General features: G+C 38.1%; 1 protein-coding gene across 2 annotated transcripts in view; it reads left to right on the plus strand.

Annotated features, from left to right (window-relative positions):
- MGMT (O-6-methylguanine-DNA methyltransferase) overlaps window positions 1–22,360 on the plus strand; it is a 308,225-nt gene that overhangs the window by 11,373 nt on the left and 274,492 nt on the right. For both annotated transcript variants that reach the window (XM_039481178.1, XM_039481180.1), the window contains exon 2: window positions 14,442–14,489. In XM_039481178.1, the coding sequence (XP_039337112.1) occupies window positions 14,466–14,489 (24 nt within the window). In that variant the 5' untranslated portion in view covers window positions 14,442–14,465. The remainder of the gene's footprint in view (window positions 1–14,441; window positions 14,490–22,360) is intronic.

Here is a 22,360-nt window from a genome sequence, read left to right on the forward strand (position 1 = left end):
TTATTTTTTAATTTTAAAGTACACCCAATTTATTATTAAGCAACTTTAATTACTTTTAATTTATTTTTAAACTTGACTGAAGTTACATGGCCGAATGTACAGCATCTAATACTGTAAATGAGCTACACAAATTGTATAAATTTGTTAATTTGTCATCAGTGAGCTGGGGATATGGTCTTTGGATCTCTTCCCCATTCTAGTCATGATAGTTTCCACAATCTTTCTGTTAAGAAGTGCCTTCGTATTGAAATAACTTGAGAACTCTTAACTTGGATCACGCTAGCTTCAGAAGAGCTGTTACAGTACTCTGATCATCTTCGTACAATGTGTGTAGACAATTGTGAATTTTCTTTCAGACAGGTCCACAGACTCTGATACCTGAGGAATTCTGGTCATGTTGATTCAAGAACATGAAAAAATACGGTGGACCAGTTTGATTAACATAACATGTTAAAATTGCAGAAAGAAAAGAGGTTGATGTTGAGTCCTGTGTCTTGGAGTGGAAGTGTCAACATTTCCGTTTTAGCTCTGGAAGACTAGGTGACTGGCGGGCTCTTCAGTAGGAGCAGATGGGCTTGCACTCAGAGTTAAGAAGCTTATATCTTCTTCCAAAAACACTTTCCAAGAATGTGTGGATCTTCCTCATTAAAGAAAAGTGTTACCACTTCGGGCCTGATCTTTTCAGAAGGGCTGAGCATCCACAACTCCAGTTGAAGGTGGCAGAGATGGGAGCACAATACTTCCAAAATGAAAGCTCAAACTACTTGGTGGAACTTAAACTAGTGATGTCTATTTACACTGTGATGCTGTAACTGAAATATGTTCTTGAGTAGAACAGTTGCATAAAAATTTCATCCTGGAACCAACAGGGCTAAGTTATCAACCTCTGAAAATAAGGCTTTATAATAGAAACACTCCGTCTTAAATAGAATAGTGAGAGATTGCTGCTATAATTAGTGCAAATAAAACTGAGTCCCATGTTAGTGAATGCACTTTGTTTTATGTTGTGCTATTAATATTTAAAATGTGGATTTGAATTCTTTTCAGCTACCTTTTTTTAGTGCAGCTATGCTTGTTGATAATTCCAGAGTGAGAGTCTCTAAGAATATGATTAACCCTGCAGGTCATCTTATAATGTAATTATTAATGATTGATTCTGTTTATCCTTGAAATCAATATAGGAAGCAAAATGGTTTGGCATATATTTGGGGTTGATTTCTTACATTCGGTAAACATGATCCTGTGACAAGACTAGTATTGGTTTATTACTTAGAACATGTTTGATGAATCTGAAGTGTGTGATTAGTTTTATATAATTATTGTGATATGTGGTGGTTTCTTACATGACTTTTATGTTAATATGGCCAATAGTGTTAACATCTCCTGCCACTAATAGTTAGGGTGGGGATGTGTAGTAATTGATCTTCCTGGGAGTGCTGTAATGTAAAAACAATTCAGGCTGTTTGAAGTATATTTTACAAGTGTGCATTGGGCCTTTGGGATGTTATATTGAAAAACCCAATTGTACAGTTACCATGGGAACCCAATTAGAATAGATTGCTTGATTTTTTTTTCAGTCTTTCATCTTGACCAAAAATCTAATGTACTTTAAATGTTTTCATATGGAATTTATTCATATACTGACTTGATATAATAGTTTTTTATTCCAGTACCAAAATCAGACAGCATTAAATTCTGTGGATCCTTGAGACTTCCTTTTAAGGAAAATCTACTACTAACATCTATATATGAGAAGATGAACTGAGAAAAATACCTTTTTATTATTCTAATAGCGCTTATCACAGTGCTTCTATTAAAATGATTTACAGACTTTGGCTTATTAAAAGTAAACAATAGATTTTAAGAATTTTTTTTATTCGTATCCCAGATGATCAATGAAAGATGAGCCAACTTGTGATTGGCCCCTCAGATAGGAAGGCTTTGCAAGAACTCTTTCTTTCTGCACCCAAAGCAGCTACCAGGCACGGTTATAGGCTATATCCTCGTGAGCTTTCCTTTATCACTTTCTTCTGGAAACTGAGGAAGCAGGCCCTTCCAGCCCTCACTGGCCAGCAGAGCTGATTAGATGCAAAGAAGGAAGCATGCTGCTTTTTTTTTTTCTTTCTAAGGCTGTGGCCACACTATCGGTGCTGTAGACACTTCCTGCAGTGATGGAAGGGTTTTTTTCTTTGCTGTAGGACCTTCACCTGCCCAAGCAATGGTAACTAGGTTGATGGAAGCATTCTTCCATCAACATAGCTGCGTTTACACTAGGGATTAGATCAGGGTAGCTATAGTGCTCAGAGATGTGAGTGTAGACCAGGCCTAAGAAATTGTGCCTTCTTCTCACCATACGTGAGCCGGCACCCATGACGGGGTGTACCAACCCCGCAACAGGGAGGCTACTACACACGCTCAACATCCCCAGTCCAGACTTAGCTGCAATCACCCTCCCAAAGAAGTGCCAGGGTGTATCACTCCTTCTGTTCCTCTAGCAACCCCCGATGCCTTAGTCCAGTACTCTAGTTCTAACTGTTCCTTTTATCCTCAATGAGGGGCAAGAGAAATAAGTTCCTGACTTTTCCATGCCTCTTGTTATTCAGGTGGTCCCTGAAGGGGAAATCAGTGCATATTTCTTTAGTACTGTTGAAATGTCATGCACGGAGCTGCACAGAATTTGGCAGCTATGTGCTTTGAGTCCCTTTCTGAAGAATCCTTCCTTCGCCTTAGAAGCTAGATGCTTGCCCTGCTCTGCATGCTACTGCCAATGGGAGCCTCTTTAGTAGAGGAGCATAGAACTAATGGCATATAGTTTCTCTAAATTAGTAATGGTGGCAGGCATTATCGCTATACTGCACACTAACAGGATAACCTGGTTGCTCATCAGATCACCCCCACAAGGGTTCTTAGCATAATGAGATACACATACTTATGCTCTGTCTTGATGGTAAAATAAGCAACCTCCTTGTTTAATTGCAAAGACCTGCTGTAAAAAGTGAAGGCATTTGAAACTATTAATAAAGGTCATAATAACCCTTTATAATGGAAAGGCTAGGCAACCTAAATATAAAGTTTGCTCCCAGCTCCCCTCTCACTAATTGTTAAAACTTATTTTATACAAAAGAATACATCACCTTGTTTTGTAGTCTATGGTTATGCATTGTGGTGTCTCAAATACTGCACAATGCTGTCATTGAATGTAATACTCACAATAAGAAAGCTGGGTCTGTGGGAGATGGTTTCTATTAAGGAGCAGTAAAATGAAAGGTAAAACAGATAAAGTACCAGAACTGGCAGTTTAATGATGGCTTGATAATATGTCTTGAGAAGTTTTCAAGAGCGTGGAAGTGGGTTCTGGTTTTAACCTTATTTACCACTCTTTTCCACACACACATCTCACTTAACTTGCCACTGTGACTTCTAGCATCCAGCTGTGAAAGCAAAACTGTAGCTTGCTTTGGAATGGATTCCAACACCATTCCTTGATCTAGCGATCAGAGAATGCACTCAATCTCAACTGGTTTGGCAAAGATACCTGATTCTGAAGCTGTGGCCTCTGCATGATTTACTAAAATATCCTTAAAACTATACTTAACCATGAGGCCAAGCAGAAGGAGACCTTGTGAGACATTGACCCCTCACTGACTGATGCAATCAATCATCTGACACCAAGACATCCTTGTCTGCCTGTTGTCTTTGCAGATTCTGCAGTTTTTAGGTGAACTGGAACATGAAAAGCCTGAAAGAAGATTTGAAATACCAATGACAAAAAAAATTAGCAGATACAGACTTTAGCACAAGCAAGTCTTATAAGTCTCTGCTTTGACAGAAGCTAAGAGATTCTACTTTTCCATAATGGATGCTGAATCACACCCTACTGAACTATTTTAGACAGTGTATTGCTTTCTGAACACAAAGCCTTTATTAAAACCCTGAACCCAGTGCGTGTTGGTTTGAGGAACTATCAGGTTGGCTTCCTGATGAAGTTTTGTGGGTGATATTTGAATGTGAATGGAAGTTAAAGCTTTCGTCATGATCTCCAAAGCCTTTAATGGATTTGGCCCAAGATACCTACAATTTCTCTTCGCTTTATTTGCAGGTGACCTCCCATAACAGCTATATTATTCTGGAACAATGGCACTTGCAATCACTTGAGTGAATCATTGAAATGTAGCACTGGAAGGGACCTTGAGTAGTCATCAAATCCAGCCTCCTGCACTGAGGCAGGCCAAGTAAACCTAGACCATCTCTGACAGATTTTTGTCCAATCTGTTCTTAAAATCCTCCAATGATGGAGATTCCACAACCTCTTTTTGAACTTGACTACCATTATAATTAGGAGGTTTTTCCTAATACCTAACCTAAATCTCCTTTGCTGCAGATTAAGCCTATTACATCTTGTCTGTCCTATCTTCACTGGACATGGAAAACAGATGATTACAGTTCTCTTTATAACAGCCCTTAACATATTTGAAAACTATCAGGTCCCTTCTTAGTTTTCTTTTCCTCAGAACTAAACATGCCCAGTTTTTTTAACTTTTCTTCATAGATCAGTTTCTAAACCTGTTATCCATTTTTGTTGCTCTCTTCTGAACTCTCTTCAGTTTGTTCACCTCTGTTTTTAAAGTATGGCACCCATAATTGGACACAGTTCTCTGGCAGAGGTCTCACCAATGTCAAGTAGAGCAGAGGGTTACTTCCCATTGCTTACATACTCCTGTTAATACACCCCAGAATATTAGCCTTTTTTGCAACTGCATCACCCTCATTGGCTTGTATTTAATTTTTGTTCCACTATAACTCCCAGATCCTTTTCAACAGCATTACCACTTTTTATATTTGTAAGTGAAGTACTTTGCATTTGTCTTCATAGAATTTTTCTTGTTGAATTCAGATAAGTTCTCCAATTTGTCAAAGTTGTTTTAAATTCTAATTGTGGCCTTCAAAGTGCTTGCAACCTCTCTGAGGTGGTGACATCTGCAGATTTTATATCGCCAGCATCCAAGTCATTAATGAAAACGTTGAATAGTACTGGATCCAGGACAGATCCCTGCAGGACCCCAGTAAATGCACCCTCCCAGTTTGCTAGCGAACCCTTGATGTATGGTCTTTCAGCCAGTTATGCACCCACCTTATAGTAATTTCATCACTGTGATATTTTCCTAGTTTGCTTATAAGATTGTCATGTGGGACTTTGTCAAAAGCTTTACTAAAATCAAGATATATCATGTCCACTGCTTCCCCTTATCCACTAGGCCAGTCGCCCTGTCAAAGAAGGAAATTAGGCTGGTTTGACATTATTTGTTCTTAACAAATCCAAGCTGGCTATTCCTTGTAACTGTATTATTCTCTAGGTGCTTATAATTATTTAATTTTTTTCCAGTTCTTTCTAGGTATTGAAGTTTAAAAGGTAGATGTTAGGTTGGCCCTCCTCCAGTCCTCTGGAACCTCACCCATCCTTCATAAGATCTTGAAGATAATTGTTAACGGTTCTGAGGTTGATTCAGCTAGTTGCTCCAGTACCCTAGGATAAACTTAATCAGACCCTTCCTACTTGAATACATCTAATTTATCTAAATGTTCTTTAACCAGTTCTTTACATATTTTGGCTTGTGTTCCTTCCTCCTTGTTATTAATATTAATTTTATTGAGTATCTGGTCATCATTAGCCTTTTCAGTAAATACTGAAATAAAATAGGCCTTAAATACATCAGCCTTCTTGATGTCATCAGTTTTAGCTCTCCTTCCCCACTAAGTAGAGATCCTACACTTGCCTTCGTCTATCTTGCTCCTAATGTATTTGAAGAAACTTTTTTCTTATTGCCTTTTATGTCCTTTTGCCAGGTGTAACTCATTTTGTGCCTTAGTGTTTCTAATTTTGTCCCTACATACTTGTGCTGTTCTTTTGTACTCCTCCATAGCAATTTGTCCATGTTACCGCTTTTTGTAGGATTCTTTTTTGATTTTCAGGTCATTAAAGTGCTCCTGATGGAGCCATACTGTCCCTTACAATTCTTCCTGTATTTTCTTTGTATAAGGATAGTTTGCATTTGTGCCTTTAATATTGTCTCCCTGAGAAACTGCCCCCTCTCCTTAACTCCTTTTTCCCTTAGGGTTTCTTCCTATGGGAACTTACCTACTAGTTCTCTGAGTTCGTTAAAGTCTACTTCTTTTTGAAGTCCATTGTCCTTATTCTGCTGCTCTCACTCCTTCCTTTCTTTAGAATCATGAAATCATCATTTCATGATCACTTTCACCCAAATTGCCTCCCACCTTCAGATTTGCTACTGAGTTTTCACTATTGGTCAGAATCAAGCCTAAAATTGCTGTCTCTTTGGCTACTGTATCAACTTTTTGAAACAAAAAGTTTTGTCCCAGTACATGGGAAAAGGAGCTTTCCCAGTAGCTGTGGAACTTGCTGACAAAAGAGGTTAATTAGAATGACTACAAGCCTTAGCTCCTTCAGAACAAAAATGTAAATCTGCATCTTCACTCTGGCTTTTTTGCAATATCATAAGAAGTGGCAGGGGCATGGATAAAGAGAATCAGAGATCCATTTAATTATGTATAATGCTCAGATTTTGAGGTGTTTAGATATCAATATAAGTACTTTGCTGCTGCTTGAGCTGTTTCTTGCTAATCATATTTTGATGTAGGTTTCTGGCCTGCTGAGAGAGAGGCAGGTAAATCTAATTAATATAAGTGGACATGCTGTAATTCAAATTTTAATAAATATATGTAAAGTTTTCTGTTAGAAGGATTTTAACTGTTTCCTGAATAGATTTGGCCCATACACTTCTGTTTGTGAGCTATCTGTTCAGCTCTAAGCTTCTTCAGTCAGAATGAATGCTTGTTGTCTAGCTTACCTGACATATTAAAGCAGCCCTTCATTCAGCCATGAGCAGCTGCTGTCTCTGCAACATTTTATTTCCCAATGGGAAGATAGGGAAGCAAGTGGATCTTACTAGAATGCAAAACAATGCTTTTCTCTGGATTAGTCAGCAGGAGAGCTGAAAGAAAGAACACCCTTTCCTATCACTTGAGATCCAACACTTGACCTCTGTGAAGTTCCCACTTTATAGTAACCCAGCTTCAAGTGCCACATTTGAGTGCAGGGAGGGGAAAGAGTGTGAATTTTTTTCCCTGCTAAGATGTACACATTTCTGTGGACTGAAAGAGTATCTTGTAAGGAGAGGTTCTGAGCAAGAATAGGCATGCTCTAGTTTCGTAGTAGTTCTACACTAATGTAAGTGTAGTGACAATGTTTTTTAACACTTATTGTAAGTATAAATCAAAACTTAATTTAGGAGTTAATTTAAATGAAGTTTAGCTCAAGCACCGTGAAAACAGACGACAGTTCTGTTTCTCATCTTGCAGAGTGATGTATAGTTAACTAAAAGCATGTTAATGTTGTATTTCGCCATTTGTTACTTGTAAAATTTCTTCAAATTGATTCTCATTCTTTCAAATTATTTTTTTCTCTTCCAACTAGTTTGTCACCTTGCAATTCTTTTTTATTCAGATTGTTGTATTTGTTTAGAACTGCCAGTATACTAAGAGTTCTACAATACACAAAAATAGTCCTCTTTCAAATAGTTTCTCACCAAATGATAAATAACTTTTTTACAATAATTATCAGTTTTGTATAAGCAGGTCTCAACATTGTCACTACTACTAGTGATTTTATAACTGTACTCCTATGCTCTTCTGTCCCATACTTACTGAAATACACCTTGATTAGAATCACTTAATAAATTCACCTTATTGTGAATTTAACAATATATATTGCTAGAAAGGTAAATATTTAATGCCACCCATGGCAATCAGATGGAACCTGGTGAGTGTCCATCCCACTATTTGTTCTCCAAGCATCAAACTCATCTTCTAGAGAATTTTCATGAAGGAAAACCGTTCACCCTCCTTTATTTTATATGTTCCTGGGGGGGGGGGAAAGACTCCAATACACTCTTCTCTACAGTATAGTGAGGCACCTCAAGCCAACTCCCATGGCAGACTCTAAACCTTCAGGATTTAAAAGCTGTCTGAAATGCAATGGACTTGCTTCCTTAGTTGGTATAGACAATGCCTTTCTGTCTGAGCCATGTCGCCCCGTGTTCCGTATGTAAATCCTTCTTGTTGAGTACAAGTTGAGGGGGATACAGCTGAAACTACACTTACTCGAGCAATCGATGAGTGTCACCTCAGACCTGGGGAGACATTCACTTACAAAGAACCCTACAGAAACAGTGAGCTCACCTGTACTGTCGGGGCAAACAGCCAGCGTACACATTGCAGAAATGATTGCAGTACTCAAGGAGGTGCCCATCATGAATCGTGTCTGTCACTCACCTCAACAAGTCATCCAGACACTTGATTTGATGGGGATATTGGGAATCATTTCAGACAGATCAGGAGCTAATTTTGAGAGCAGCCTTGCCCTGTTCCATCAGGTGATACCTTGGACAAACTAGACATGGTGGTTATTAGCCATGGTTGCCCATGGCTATTCCATTCATTTATGTCTCATGAGAGCCAGTTACAAAGTAGTGGCCTCGCTCTGTCTAGGAGCCATAGAAGACATTCCATGGGAGTCCAAGGGAAGAGGCTTCCACTTCTGATACTTTTTTTTTTCTGGAGAAGAAAGGAGGTCTTCATCTTATCCTTCACCTGAGTAGACTGAACAAGTATATATACTGCTGCAGGTTCAGGATGGTAAAGCTAGCTTCCATCATTTTGTCTCTTCGGGCTAAAGACTGGTTTGTGGCTCTCAACTTGCAAAACATGCTTTCCCACTGGAAGTACTTGAGATTCACAGTAGGGCCAATACCAATACAAAATACAGCCATTCAGAAACTCCACAACGCCAAAGGTCTTCACAAAATGCCTTGTGGTGGTAGTGGCCCACTTGAGAATACAAGACGTTCACATCTACCCTTACTTGGATGACTGGCTGATCAGAGGCAGATTGCAGTGGAGGACAGCAGCAACCTTAGAATATGCTCTACCTCTCTTCACCTGGCGAGGCCTCCTAGTGAACTGTGAAAATTTTTCATCCATTGCGGACAACAGAGTTAATAGGAGCCCTGATCCATTCCAGATCAGAAAATAACATTCCTCCCAGAGGACAGGTTCCAGTCATTCCAAGCATTCATATCCCAGTTAATATCAGAACCAACTATACCAGTACAGATTTGAGCAGTCTGTTGTTAGAAAAAAAAAAAAAAAACTAAACAAGCTAACTACTAAATTTATTTATTTTATTAGAGAGCTAGGGATGAGCTACAGCTTCTTTAGGATAGAATGGAACACACAACACACAGGATATTTATACATACAGAAGAGATGAAAGTGGAAGAATAATAGACTCTGCCTGTTGGTATGCATACTTCCACCTTTTCATGTTCTCTGTATGTATAAATATCCCCTGTCTGTGTGTTCCATTCTATGCATCCGAAGAAGTGAGCTGTAGCTCACGAAAGCTCATGCTTAAATAAATGTGTTAGTCTTTAAGGTGCCACAAGTACTCCTGTTTTTTTTATACCAGTACAGACATGCCTCGCAGTGTTAGACCACATGTTGGCATCTGCATAAGTAATGCTGGTTGCCAGATTTCATTAGTGGCCCCTTCAACTCTGGCTCAGGTCTGTCTATTCTCTGGTGAGACATTGGATAGATAGGAAAGTTTCAGTCCCACAGTATGTCATTGCAGATCTGCCTTGGTGGCTAGTATCCACAAACACACATAGAAGGACGTCCTTTTCAGTTTCCTCCTCAAGAAAGACACTAAGCACAGGGGTGTTAGGGACAGGCTGGGTAGCTCATTTGGCCAACCTACAGATTCAGAGAATCTGGTCCCCAGATGACAAGGCTGCACATGAGTGTCCTACAGCTTAGCTATCAGATTGGCCTGTGTGGTCTTACTACCTGAAGTGCAATTCTTCACAAACAACACATTACATTACAAAAGGGGCACTCACTCCTTGGATTCCCAGACTTGTCTTTGGTGGCAAACAATGACAAGTGTCAGAACATTTGCTCCAGAGGAGGTTTGAGTCCAAGATCATTGCTGGATGCCTTCCTCCTGCCTGAAGCAGAGTCCTTCTTTACACCTTCCCACCAAATCCTAGTGTAATTTCCAATATCAGGAGAGAGAAGCCACCACCATTCTTGTAGCTCCATATTGGCTGATGATGTCTTGGCTGACAGATCTATTACAGATGTCCAACCAGCCTCTGATCCAGCTCCTGGATTGCCTGGACCTGATCTCATTGCATCACAGCCTGATGATTCATCCAGACAGTCATTCCACCTCATGGCATGGCTCTTGGTTGGCTGAATACTGTGGACAGACGCTGTTCCCTGCTGGCCCACAAAATACTGATACAGAGTGGGAAAATATCTACCCCTATCTGTCTCAATATGGACAACCCTACATTGTCTGCACCTAGTCTGGATACCAAAGATCTTGGACTACTTATTGCATTTAAAACAGGCCAGCCTTTCATTTAGCACATTTTAACGTCCACCTTGCAGCAATCTCATCTTCCCATCTACTGTACTCTCATGCTCTGTCTTTTCTTGCCCTACAGTATCAAAATTTCTCACAGGGCTGTTATATATTTACCCGCTGGTAAGAGAACATGCTGCTTGGGATCTCCAGTATAGTCCTCCTGAGGCTCATGATGCCTCCATTTGACCATTTCTCAGAATGCTCCATGAATCATGTCACCCTGAAGACTGTTTTTCCTAGTGGCTGTCTCTTCAGCACTGATGGCCGAACCTCCCTGTAAGACTTTCCATATGGGCTAGTTGGTGCTGAGGCCTCACCTGAAGTTCATTCCTAACGTGATTTCAGAAACCAATCAGTGATCCTACTAGTCTCCTTCCTGAAACCACATTTGGCACTGGGAGAAAAGAAATTAAACACACAAGATAGTATATTTAAGACTTTGTTTTATTACCTTGAAAAGACTAAATCATTCAGTCTGTTGGCGTGTCTACTTTTAGACATAGCTGGGCATTCTAAAGAGCAAGCAATCTCATTTAAAAGGACATAAAAATGGATTTCACAATGTATCTTGCAGTATTACCAGCTGGCTGGTCTACCTCTCCCACTGAACATAAAGGCTCATTCTACCAGAGCATAAGCAACATCCTCCACTTATGTCAGGAATGTTTCAGTATCAGAAATCTGTACAGTGGTGGCATGAAGTAACCCAGGCCTGGTCTACGCTGGGTGCGGTGGAGGGATCGATCTAAGTTACGCAACTTCAGCTATGTAAATAACATAGCTGAAGTCAACGTGCTTAGATCTACTCACTGCAGTATCTTCACTGTGGTGAGTTGACTGCTGATGCTCCCTCTTCGACTCCGCCTGCGTCTCTTGGCCTGGTGGAATACAGGAGTCGACGGGAGAGTGCTCGGGGTCGATTTATCACATCTAGACTAGATGTGATAAATCGACCCCCACTGGATCGATCGCTGCCTGCCGATCCGGTGGGTAGTGTAGACATACCCCCAGTGGCCTTTATCAAACACTATGTCTTAAATATCAAGTTCCAGAGAGCAACATTGTTCAATTGATGCCAATGAAATGCCTCCTCCCATTGTCTTGAGGGGATACTGCTTTCCGGTTACCAAGAATGGGTTCCACACTGACACATACTTGATGAAGAAAGAATGGTTACTTACCCTACAGTAATTGTGTGATTCTGTGAGGTGTTCTAGTTGGTGTGCATCTCACAAAACACATCCAGTCCCACTTTTTGTAGTCTTCCGCTACCAAAAGCCTTGAATTGTCAGGGACTGAGGGAAGGTTGCGTCTGGTTTGCCTTTTCTGCCCTCACATGAGAGCCACATGTGTCAGTTGGGGCATGCTGTTAATTGGGGAAAAAAACCTTGATTTTTGTGAGTGTGAGGTGTGTGTGCATCTACAGCAGGACCAACACGGAGTACAACATCTCAAAGATCCTGCTGTGTATTTCCCCAAAGGCTGTGAAGTAGGGGTCATTCCACTGCATGGGTCTTAGCAATGTAGATGAGTTCACCAGTGCTACCTTATGAAGCTGTGCTCCTCAAGGGCTCAATTTCTGGTGGCACAGAGGGATTTCTGAGAGATGCAGACCAGCAGAGTTCTGTAGGTTTTTGTATGAAAAGGAGAGGATTTGGGCTGAAATGAATTAAACCAATATTTGCAATGTAAAGAAAATGGACATGTGCACAGGTTGTGGAACTTTTGAGTTCTGTTTGCAAATGTTTTTAAGAAGTCATGAACATTTCAGTTCAGGTTTTCAAATTAAATATAAAGTTGTGTTTCACCCCCTTCAGTGAAGGGTGGCTCTTGTGGAAGAGGTAGTGAATGCCAAACGAGACACCTGCTGAATACTTTACCACTTGGCAATTTTGTCAGTTACTCAAAAAAAAGAAGTTATTAATAGAATAAAACCTAATAATATGGCTAACTTTCCAACATAATATACTAGTTATGGAACTGGTTTTTTTGTTTGTATGCAATTGGCTATATGGTATTCTTGGTACATGGCTTAATTTACTTGATCTATGTCTCTGTGTTAACTCTAGCTCTGTTTTGTTTCAATTGAGACTGTGATCCTGATCTTGCAAAGTGATCTGCATGGTAACATGGCGCCTCATTGTTCAGATGACTCTTCCCAGGATTGGGGTCTGTTTTAGTAGAGAAAGCATGGTCTTCTGATTGAGGCACCGGACTGGGAACCAAAAGTTCTAGTCCATTCCTAGTTCCATCCGAGACTTTCTAGGTGACTTAGGCAAATCACTCAACCTGTCTGATCTCTCTTTCTTGATCTGTCAAATGGGGATGATGATGCTCAAATCACATGTATTGAAAGGCTAAATTTATTATCTGTTTAAAGATTATATTTTGATCAGTGCCATAGCAAAGCTTCTAAATAATAATAGTAAAAAACCTACACAAATTAATGTTTCTTTTATTTGACTTGAGTGCCTGGATTGAGATCAACAATACAAATGTACATATTTACTGAAGGTGAAAGTTGATAGTTTTTTAAGGTTATCTGCTAAAGAAAAAACTTCATGTGCTTCCATTTTTTCCTCCTCTTATGCTATATTAAGATGACCTGTCAAAAGTGTGGGGGTTTTAAGACTTAAGGCCAAGATTTTCAAAAGTGCCAAGTGAGTTCAGGTGTCTACACTTTTGGGTATGCAAGTTCAAAATAACTTTTAAGAGACCTGATTTTCAGAAAGTAGTTATAAAATTAGTGCCAAATGAAGTATCTCAAGCTGAGCAATCAAAAATTAAGGCATCCAAAATCATTAGTCACTATTTAAAATATTTGTCTGTCTTTCTCTCTCTCTCTCTCCTTTTATTTTTTAACCTTAGAAATTTAGACTTAACATTTCTAATACTTCCAAGGTCTTGTCTAAATTGATTTTGTTTTGTTTTGGGCTTTTTGCACAGATGTAGAAACACAGACAAAACTGTACTTGTGATACCCTTAGACCCTGGTACAAAGCCCATTGAAGTCACTATGGAGTCTGTAGAAGCAGCAAAGAATCCTGTGTCTTTCCACTCACATCTGTAGAATTTGGATCAGGCCTCTGGTATAGACTTATTACATCAGTGCAGGTCCTCAGTGGATTCAGAGTCTTTGGTATAGACTTACTGCAGCAGTGCAGCATGGCTACACTAGGGGCTTGCACATGTGCAGTGATATCAGTGTAACTACACATCACAGCTAAGCTTTAAAGTACAAAACAAAAATGTCTGAAAGAACTTCGAGGCCCTTTTTGTATCTGAAAACTTCCCATTTCCCCCCCTCCTTGCAGGTTACATTTAAATTCAGATTTTGAGATCAGCTGATATAGGATGACAGCAGTTACGATGAAACTCCTTTGCTTAAGTACTATGACTGTAAAATACGTACTTTATTTTGGAATCTGCCTTCCTTTTGCTCTTAGATCCAGACTACCCTTCACATAGCTTCCTTATTTTCCTTCCTTAAAATATATGTATGAATTTCCTAAAACAAAAAAGGTACTTATTTAATAACTCAGAAGCACAATATATTATTTTAAGTAATATTTTTACAGGAATGGGGCACTTCTTAAAGTGCATTCTTATCCTGTGGATCAAAGTGTTACCGGTCTTGTGATGAGAGAAGTCCTCCACATTTCATCTGTTGATTATGGCTCATTACAGATGATAGATGACCTAGTGAACTTTAAAATTCCTGTTTGCTTGCAAAAAAAGCAGTCCGTCCCCCTTTTGATACTGCAAGCCCTGAAATTCAGAGCCCACTTTTTATAATCATTACCTAACAGTATATCGTGTAATAAGAGGAGAAATGATAATGTTGACATGCTTTTCTTGTCAACGGTTTATGAAATTTGAATTGTCGTAGCCTTATCTTTTTCTAACAGGATTTCCTTTTCCTTTTTTATAGGCAAAACTCCTTCGTGTACTTAACATGGCATCAAGACTTCATCAAAAAGTAAGTTCCTGTGAAAATATCCTTGCATTTAGGTACACATAAAAAGTAACAGCATTACAAAAGAGTTCACATAACATAGTTTGTGTTTTTTCCCTTGTGTCCAGCAGTCAGTGTTAAGAATTCAGTTGACAAGATTGATGCTGCATTGTAAATCTCTGTAGCTCTGTCATGGTTGGTAACAGGCATCAGTGGACCTTTCCCCATCACATATCTATCTTCCACAGAGCATAAACTAATAGGACAGTGCTGTATTTTTAGTGTAAAGTTTGATTTTTTTCTGCCCCTTCATAATTAGTACAGCCTTTATTACAGAATGTATATATATCTTTATTACAGAATAATTTTATGACTTTTTGGATGTTTTGTGCTTATGAGTTGAGAACAGCTCAGATGTTTAGGGAGATGGTTGTGTTTATGGGGAAAAGTAAGAAAACATGAAAAGGTAGCAGAAAATTCTGGACCTTTTTATGTGAAAATTTTATCTCCTAAAGATTAGTTAGTGAACATCTATTTACTGATAATTCATGGAAAGTCTTTCCCTTTGTCGCCAGTGCTAATGTTGCTAATGACTTTGTTCTTCAAATCACCAAGAAGACTATCAGTAATGAATGACCACAAGTAATAAATACTATTTTTGCACTGTACTCATTACTTCTGTGGCAGGATTAATATCATGCCTCATGGGATGTAACATTTAGTAAAGTCAAATGTGTATAGGTAATCCTGGTACTGCTGCCAATCTCTAACACCATATAAAAATGTCTAAATAAAATAGTCGCAGATATCCCATAGCTTCAACCTGGTTTATGTGGTGTAATATAATGTATTTGGAATAGTGTATTTCCATCTTGTGTATCCTGCAGTGGAAATACCGTTTTTTGTTAGTGTAAAATCAGTGTCAATCTTTCTAGACCCTTTTCAATGATTTTATTTTTAATTTTTAAAAAGTGGAATAGTTTGATACATGGAATAAATCAAGAAACGTGATTTGTTGTGTTTCGTGTTTGATTTTTCTTTCTAAACCATCTCTGTGTTTTTAACATATTTCTGCAGTATATTTGTGTGTACACTTGCTTCCTGAAAACACATCCTGTAGCAGCTATTTTGGAGTTAATCGCAGAGAAATATTATTCATTTTCAAACAACTGGGGGACTTTTTAAAGGAATCACTAGTTCAATCTCATTCACAGCTAGACACGATATAGCTGGCAAACTAAATGAAACTAATAATAATTTATGGTCTATTTAACCTTTTCATTTCCCCACTTACTTTCATTAGTTGTTGGATGGGATTTCTCTTGATATCTGTGGAAGAATGCTAAAACTAAAATAAATTCAAACTCTCCTGATTTGGCATAATGTAGGGAGAAGGATTTTGACCAGGACTCTGTGAAGACGTAATAGCAGATAGTAGTATAATGTTGACTCCTTTCTTTTGTTCTGAATACAATAAAATTGTACATTGTAGCATATTCTATTTCATTAGTTAGAATTAGAGATATTTTTAATTAGGCTTGAAAGGATTAGATTTTTACTGGTTAAATGTCAGCAAACATTGATTTCACCATTCACACATTGACAAACAAGTATTTCAATAGATGATGATAGAAATTTACAGACAGGCAAGGTAAGAAAAATGCTGCTTGGAAACTTGTTAGAGTTTGATTTAAGGATATTTTATTTGTATATTTTGATGTGATGTTGACAATTTGTGTTTTAATAGGTGTAAAGCTTTAACTTTATGAATCTGAACATCTGCTGTCCTTAAATAATTGTCTGACCTCCCCCCATAATTTCCTGCAACTATGGAAAATTAAAACTGATAAAAATAAAACAATTCTTAAAAATAAATATTGATATCAGTCAAAATTATGAAAAAACAAAAATTGAATTCTGCCAAGCCTATTTATAATGTATAATTGGTTTAACATATTATTCTGACAAGTTAAACCACATGTTACAGTGACAGAAGACATGAATCTGAAATAGGTGGTAATTGACCCTTTAAAAAAAAAAAAAGACTGCATGATTCGCTGAACAGTTTTACAGGAGCATTTAGTTTGCTGAAACTGAGAAAATGATTTCTGAAAAAAGCCAGATATAAAGATGAGTGTTTACCAAAATCATTGTATTTGCACCACAACGTAACATGTAAGCCTTGATCCTGCAAGGCCTTGTGCAGTGTCCATCATGGGAGTACAAGGCTGCTGGCGTCTAATGCAAGTGTGTGCTCAGGCTGTGTATAAGTGTAAATGAGGTGGAGCCCCTGGCATGATCCTATGAACTGAGAGGAAGTAATTCTCAGGAAGGTGGAGTGCCTGCTCCTTTATTCTTGAGAGTATGGTTAAAAAATATGTTGTCCGAGAATGAGTTTTGCTGAAGAAACTTGGGTTTAAGTATAAGCATCAGTATGCAAACAAGGTGGTATTTTTTCCTGTGTGGCCATAGTCTGGCTGCTAGGATTCAGAAATTTAGTAGCCACTAACCATGCAGATGTTCTTGTTTTAATCAGAACATTAACTGCATTCTTTTGGGCTCCATGTCCTACTTATGATGAGTTATTCTATATTTATACACACAGTACTCATACCCCTGTAATGCAGAATCAAAACCACAATATTAATGTGAATCTTCTTGTATCGCCTCTTGTTAGGGCAGGAATATAATGTGTTCCCATAACAGATAATTTATTTGCCATTTTGTTACATATAGCTCTGTCTCGTATATATTTTCAGTCTGTCTGTATCTTTGTATGTTGGTAATCTTTTGTTGGTTTTTGCACACAGTTACATTAGGTGTTTCATTTATATTTAAAACTGTTCATATTACTCACTTTACAGCTGATTATTGCAATGAAGTCATATTTGTTTATGAGCAAATTCCAGGTTCCCCACTATCTTTTTAGTTTAAAAGGGAACACAGTTAATGGTTTTGCTCATATTGCTTGCATTTATTTTTTTTTATTATTATTTTCCAGCTCCTACTTCAGGTGTAGCTATTTTAGTATTATGAAGAATGATGGATGATGTAGGAAAGTTTCTTTTGAAGCACTTCTGATATTGTGCAATGCACTTGGGGGTCAGCTACACTTGACTGATGCATGATTTATCCGATGTCCCTGCCACTTTCTGAGATAAAGCTGCTATTTTATCAAAAATGCCAGCAAGTGTGATTTAGAGTTTATACACCTCCTCTTTCAAATAATTGCTCTGATTACTTTCTGGCATGGCAATAAAATGATAAAGGTAATTGCACACAAATGTGAGATAGCACCAAAATACAATAAAATTAACCTGAATTAGCTTGACTTGTCGATGAGAAGTATTTATGAAATGTATTTTTGCAATAAGGGAGACTGATATTATAGCTGGAAGGTGAGTTATTGCCTTAATGTAATACTGTTTGAAATTTAAAAAAAGAGACTGTTACAGTTGAGGGTGATTGTGCTTTTGAAATTAAGTTGAAGTGATTCTTATAATTGGCAGCAATAATGCATTGTGAAGGTAATATCTTTTATTGTGTTATGCCTAGTTACATTATCTCTTATTTAGCTGACTTTGGCTTTTCAGAGAATGCAAGAAACAGCAGATTTGGAATTTTGTGGATTATGATAATAAAAATTATGAAATGTTACCTGATATATTAAATTCACTCTTTACCTCTTGGATTAGAGAACAAAAATGGGAATAAATCTAAGAAGCAGTACATTTCGTCTGGTGTACCAATACCTGGTAAAATTCTTCTCTCTTCTTCTCCTTGCAGATACAATAAGTTCATATGTATGTCTATGTGCATAGCTTAACTGTGTAACAGAGAGTGAACTTAAATATATGCTTACTCTCTTTGTAAATGGGTATGCATATGTATACCCATACAGAATTGTTATGATAGTTAAATTTTGTATTTGCTTAGTTTAAAAATATAACCAGTTCTTAAATGTAATATTTATACCACTTTTACAGTAACTGTTGGTGGCATCGTATGGAAAGCTTAATGTTCATTGCCTATAGTACTTCAGATTTTTCATTGGATTATATATTTGTCTACAAAACAAAACAAAAAAAACCCCAGTGATTCTTTGCTTCCTTCTGTGTAATGTTTTCCTAGATACTGTATCTAGATACAAGATATTTTACTTATAAAAATTATTTGTTAAATAGCTAAAAGGATATTGTCATGGCATTTTAATTGATAAAATACTTCCCCCGATTGTTTTATATTACTGCACTGACACTTGGTGTTTTGCTTTTCATTACCTGGCAGTAAAATTCCATGTTTTTATTCCATATAATGGCACATTTAAGCCCTAATGTGATGCGACTACTATGAGCACCAAACCATGGAACTGGAATCTCCCAACCAGCCCTTTCCTTCCTGTCCTGCACTCTTTACGCCCCCCAAAACCCCCCAACAAAATAAGATAAAAAAAATGGCAAAAAAAAAAAAACCCAAGACAAAACAGTAGCTCAGTGTACTGGTTTATTTTATTTTGACTTCTATTGAGTGTGTATATCAAACATACTTAGCTAGGAGTTTGCCAGCTTGAGGGCCTCTGCTGAGTTGCTGATTGAATCTGTTGTGGCAATGAATTGAGAGAAGTGTAGGTAGGTTGGTATAAATTAAAACAAATACTTTCCATTAGATGTTTAAGGTACAATAACAAATGACCATAGCTGATTAAAGCACAAGTGTAATTTTCTGGTTTTGCTATGCAATGCTTATTATTAGTTTCTATTTCTGGATGGTCTCAAGGTGTAAAGGGTAGTCTAGTTTCAAGGACAGGAATAAAAAGGTCTTCATCTGAAAGAACAGGATATGCTTCTCTTAAACGTGCAGATAGATCTAAAAACCATCTTCTCTCTCAGCCATGCAACTACGTCAGCCACAAAAGATCTACAGCACACCCAGACTGTGGAACTACTATAATGGTGGGTGCACTCCCTGAGGCAGTCCTTCCAGTTGACTTCTACCAACACACTACTGTGTAGTCTAGGTTGAACCTCAGCATGCAAGGTCTTGTTTGAGCTCCACTCTCTTCAACACTGGGTCAGCCAGCTTCATTTCACGTGAGATAGGGACATAGGGTTGGTTGTTCAATGGCTATGGTTTCTTTAGCACGCTGATATTTCCCTACTAACTTATTTGGTGATGTCAAGCACATGTTGACTAGGAGGGGTAAAAAAAAAAAATAGAAACCTGTAGTATACTCATGAGAGCCCTGAGGGGCAGACGAGCAGTTTTGCTAAACTACCTTTCAAGATCTCTACCACTTGGGATCTCTCTTAAAGTAGCAGAACCACTCACTTATGTCCATTGAACCGATGATAGGGACTGCATATGTGTCAGCAACACTTCCATGGTCTATGGCAGTGGTCTCCAAAGTGGGGTGTGCAAGAGGATCCTTGGGAGTGTGCAGCAGGAGGAGCATATTTTTTTTTCTTCGTCAGGCGGGAGTCTGAGCGTTTCTTTTTTTTATTTTTGTTTGTTTGTTTGCTTCTGCAAAAATGGTAGAGCCAGTGCAGCAGGTGGTGCATGCTCAAAAAATGTTTACTGATAGGAGTGCGTGATCAAAAAAGTTTGGAGACCATTGGTCTATGGCATAAGTTCATAAACTGTGCTTTGTCAACCACTATGTCTCTGGAGAAATGGCTAGTCATATGGTGCTGTCTCTCCTTGTTTCCATTTACTAATTTGCATTTCAAAATTAAAAATGCATACTTTTAGTATTACTTTTCCATGTTTGCAGTTGCTTGAGTTGCCACAGGGATGTTAAAGCTTGGTGAATGTGGGATGAAGTGGTTCATGAGTAAGGCTACGAGTCAGTAATGAAGGTCACGTATTCTGTGATTTTATGAGACTTCCATGACTTCCTGAAGTTTCCAATAATTCAGCTACATGGCGGCAGGGCTCAGGCTTCAATAACTCCATGATTTATTGTTTGTTGCCTCTGTCCTGTCCATGACATTTAATAAACATACCCGTGCCAAAATCTGGCCTTACTCATGAAACACTGTTAAGATGTGGTTAACACTGGAAAAAGTGTGACTCCTGATGTATATTATGAAAAGCCTCAATATAGCAAAGAATCAGCAATGGACACTTCCCTCCCTTTCCATCACGAGGTGGAAGCTACAATCCAGTGCTACGTATGTCTCCTGCTGTAGTCTGAAACCTGATTGGGAGGGGTTAAAGAAATCTGAGGATTCTAATTCCCACCAGAGTGGCACCACAACTGTCTCACCCAGCTTTCCTAAGAAAGATTGCATTTGGGTTAACAGTTAGCAAGACTGTTAATATCAAAGAATGGCTTTCTGAGCAGAGGCTAATCAGAATGAGAGAAAATAGCGATTCAGACCTGGGTTCATGCTTAGACTATGAAAACAGGGATAGCAGCATCTGTCCATTTTTCTACTTCATGAGTCTCATACTCTATTTTGGAAATGTTAAGCATTCATTGTTACACACCAAGTCTAAATCTTGTAATACTCCTGCTCATATGCCTAAGAAGGAGTCCAGTTTTAAGTCTCTGCTTCATTTCTCATTCTGATTTTGTGAAATAAATATTTCATAGTCAAGGATCTTGTGTTTTTTAGAGAAATCCCATTCAAAATGCCTTATTCAATCAGTGATTAAAATGATTTCATTTTAAATGACTAAAATAACAGTTAAATTGCAAAATATCTTAGTGCCAGAAAAAGAAACAATTGTGTTTTTTGGTGGAATGCATGTATTTGCTTCCATAGAAGGAAAATATATTTTTCACTACTTCAATTGTAAAGATGATGTTGTTCTTTCTAGACCATATCTGTGCCTGAAATGTAAGGCAAATAAGAGAGATTTTATGAATTTCTGATTCAGGGGCAGGATACTGAGAGAAAGGGAGAAAGTATGCCGCGTTTTAATGTAGCTAAAACTGATATTAATGGTCAAATATTCTGGAAGGTATTGAATGCATGAAATAGAATTGGTATGGTTCAACTGTGCCAGAGATGGGAAGCATGTTGCAAATCCCAAACAGCTGTGCTTTATGGAGCCTGCATCTGCCCTAATGGACGGACACTTGTGGGAAGAATGGTCCAGCTGAGATACAGGATAGATCCATGACATCCCATTCTTCAGCTTGACTGTCCTGCATAAGGAGCTATAATAGCCACAGAGGGGAATGCAGCGATAGCTACAGAGGCTTTGTGGCCTTGTGGGGAAGAACTTACCTTCACATCCTCACAACCAGAGCTACGCCATTCATAGTCCATATTCTTGGGCTATCCTCTTTATTATCTGTGAATTTCAGGTGCCCACCAATTAATTAAACTTTTAGGGTTTTTTAAATATAACCCTCAACATTCCTTTAATTTAGTTTAGTTATGTCTATACTATGGGGACTATACTAGTACAGCTGTGTCAGCATAGCTGTGAGGCATAACCCTGCAGTATAGACACAGCCTATATCAGTAAAGCATTCTTTCATCAACAAAACTGTCTAACTGAGGGTTAGGTCAGCATTACTAGGTCGGTAAGGGGTGTGTGTGTGTGTGTTATATATATAATTTTGTGCCCTTGACCAACATAGCAATGTCGATCTAACTTCTAAATGTAGACCAAATTACGTGCCAAAAGTTGCTTATCCCTGCTATATACTAATACAAGGAAAAATTCTAAAATTGGTATGCCAGTACAATAATGTAAGCTTTTTATATATGTTTGAAGAAAAGACTCCTTTATATGATCAAAATATCTGATTAGTGAAGAATTGTTTTTAAAATCACAAATCCAAACATCTAGTTCCCTTAGAAATTAAATAAAGAAAAAATATAGTTTAAGACAATAAGAAAGCCCTGACAAATGTATTGAAAGCTTTGCACATGACAGAC

This window comes from Mauremys reevesii, linkage group 7 (genome assembly GCF_016161935.1).
Source record: "Mauremys reevesii isolate NIE-2019 linkage group 7, ASM1616193v1, whole genome shotgun sequence".
Classification (NCBI taxonomy): domain Eukaryota; kingdom Metazoa; phylum Chordata; order Testudines; family Geoemydidae; genus Mauremys; species Mauremys reevesii.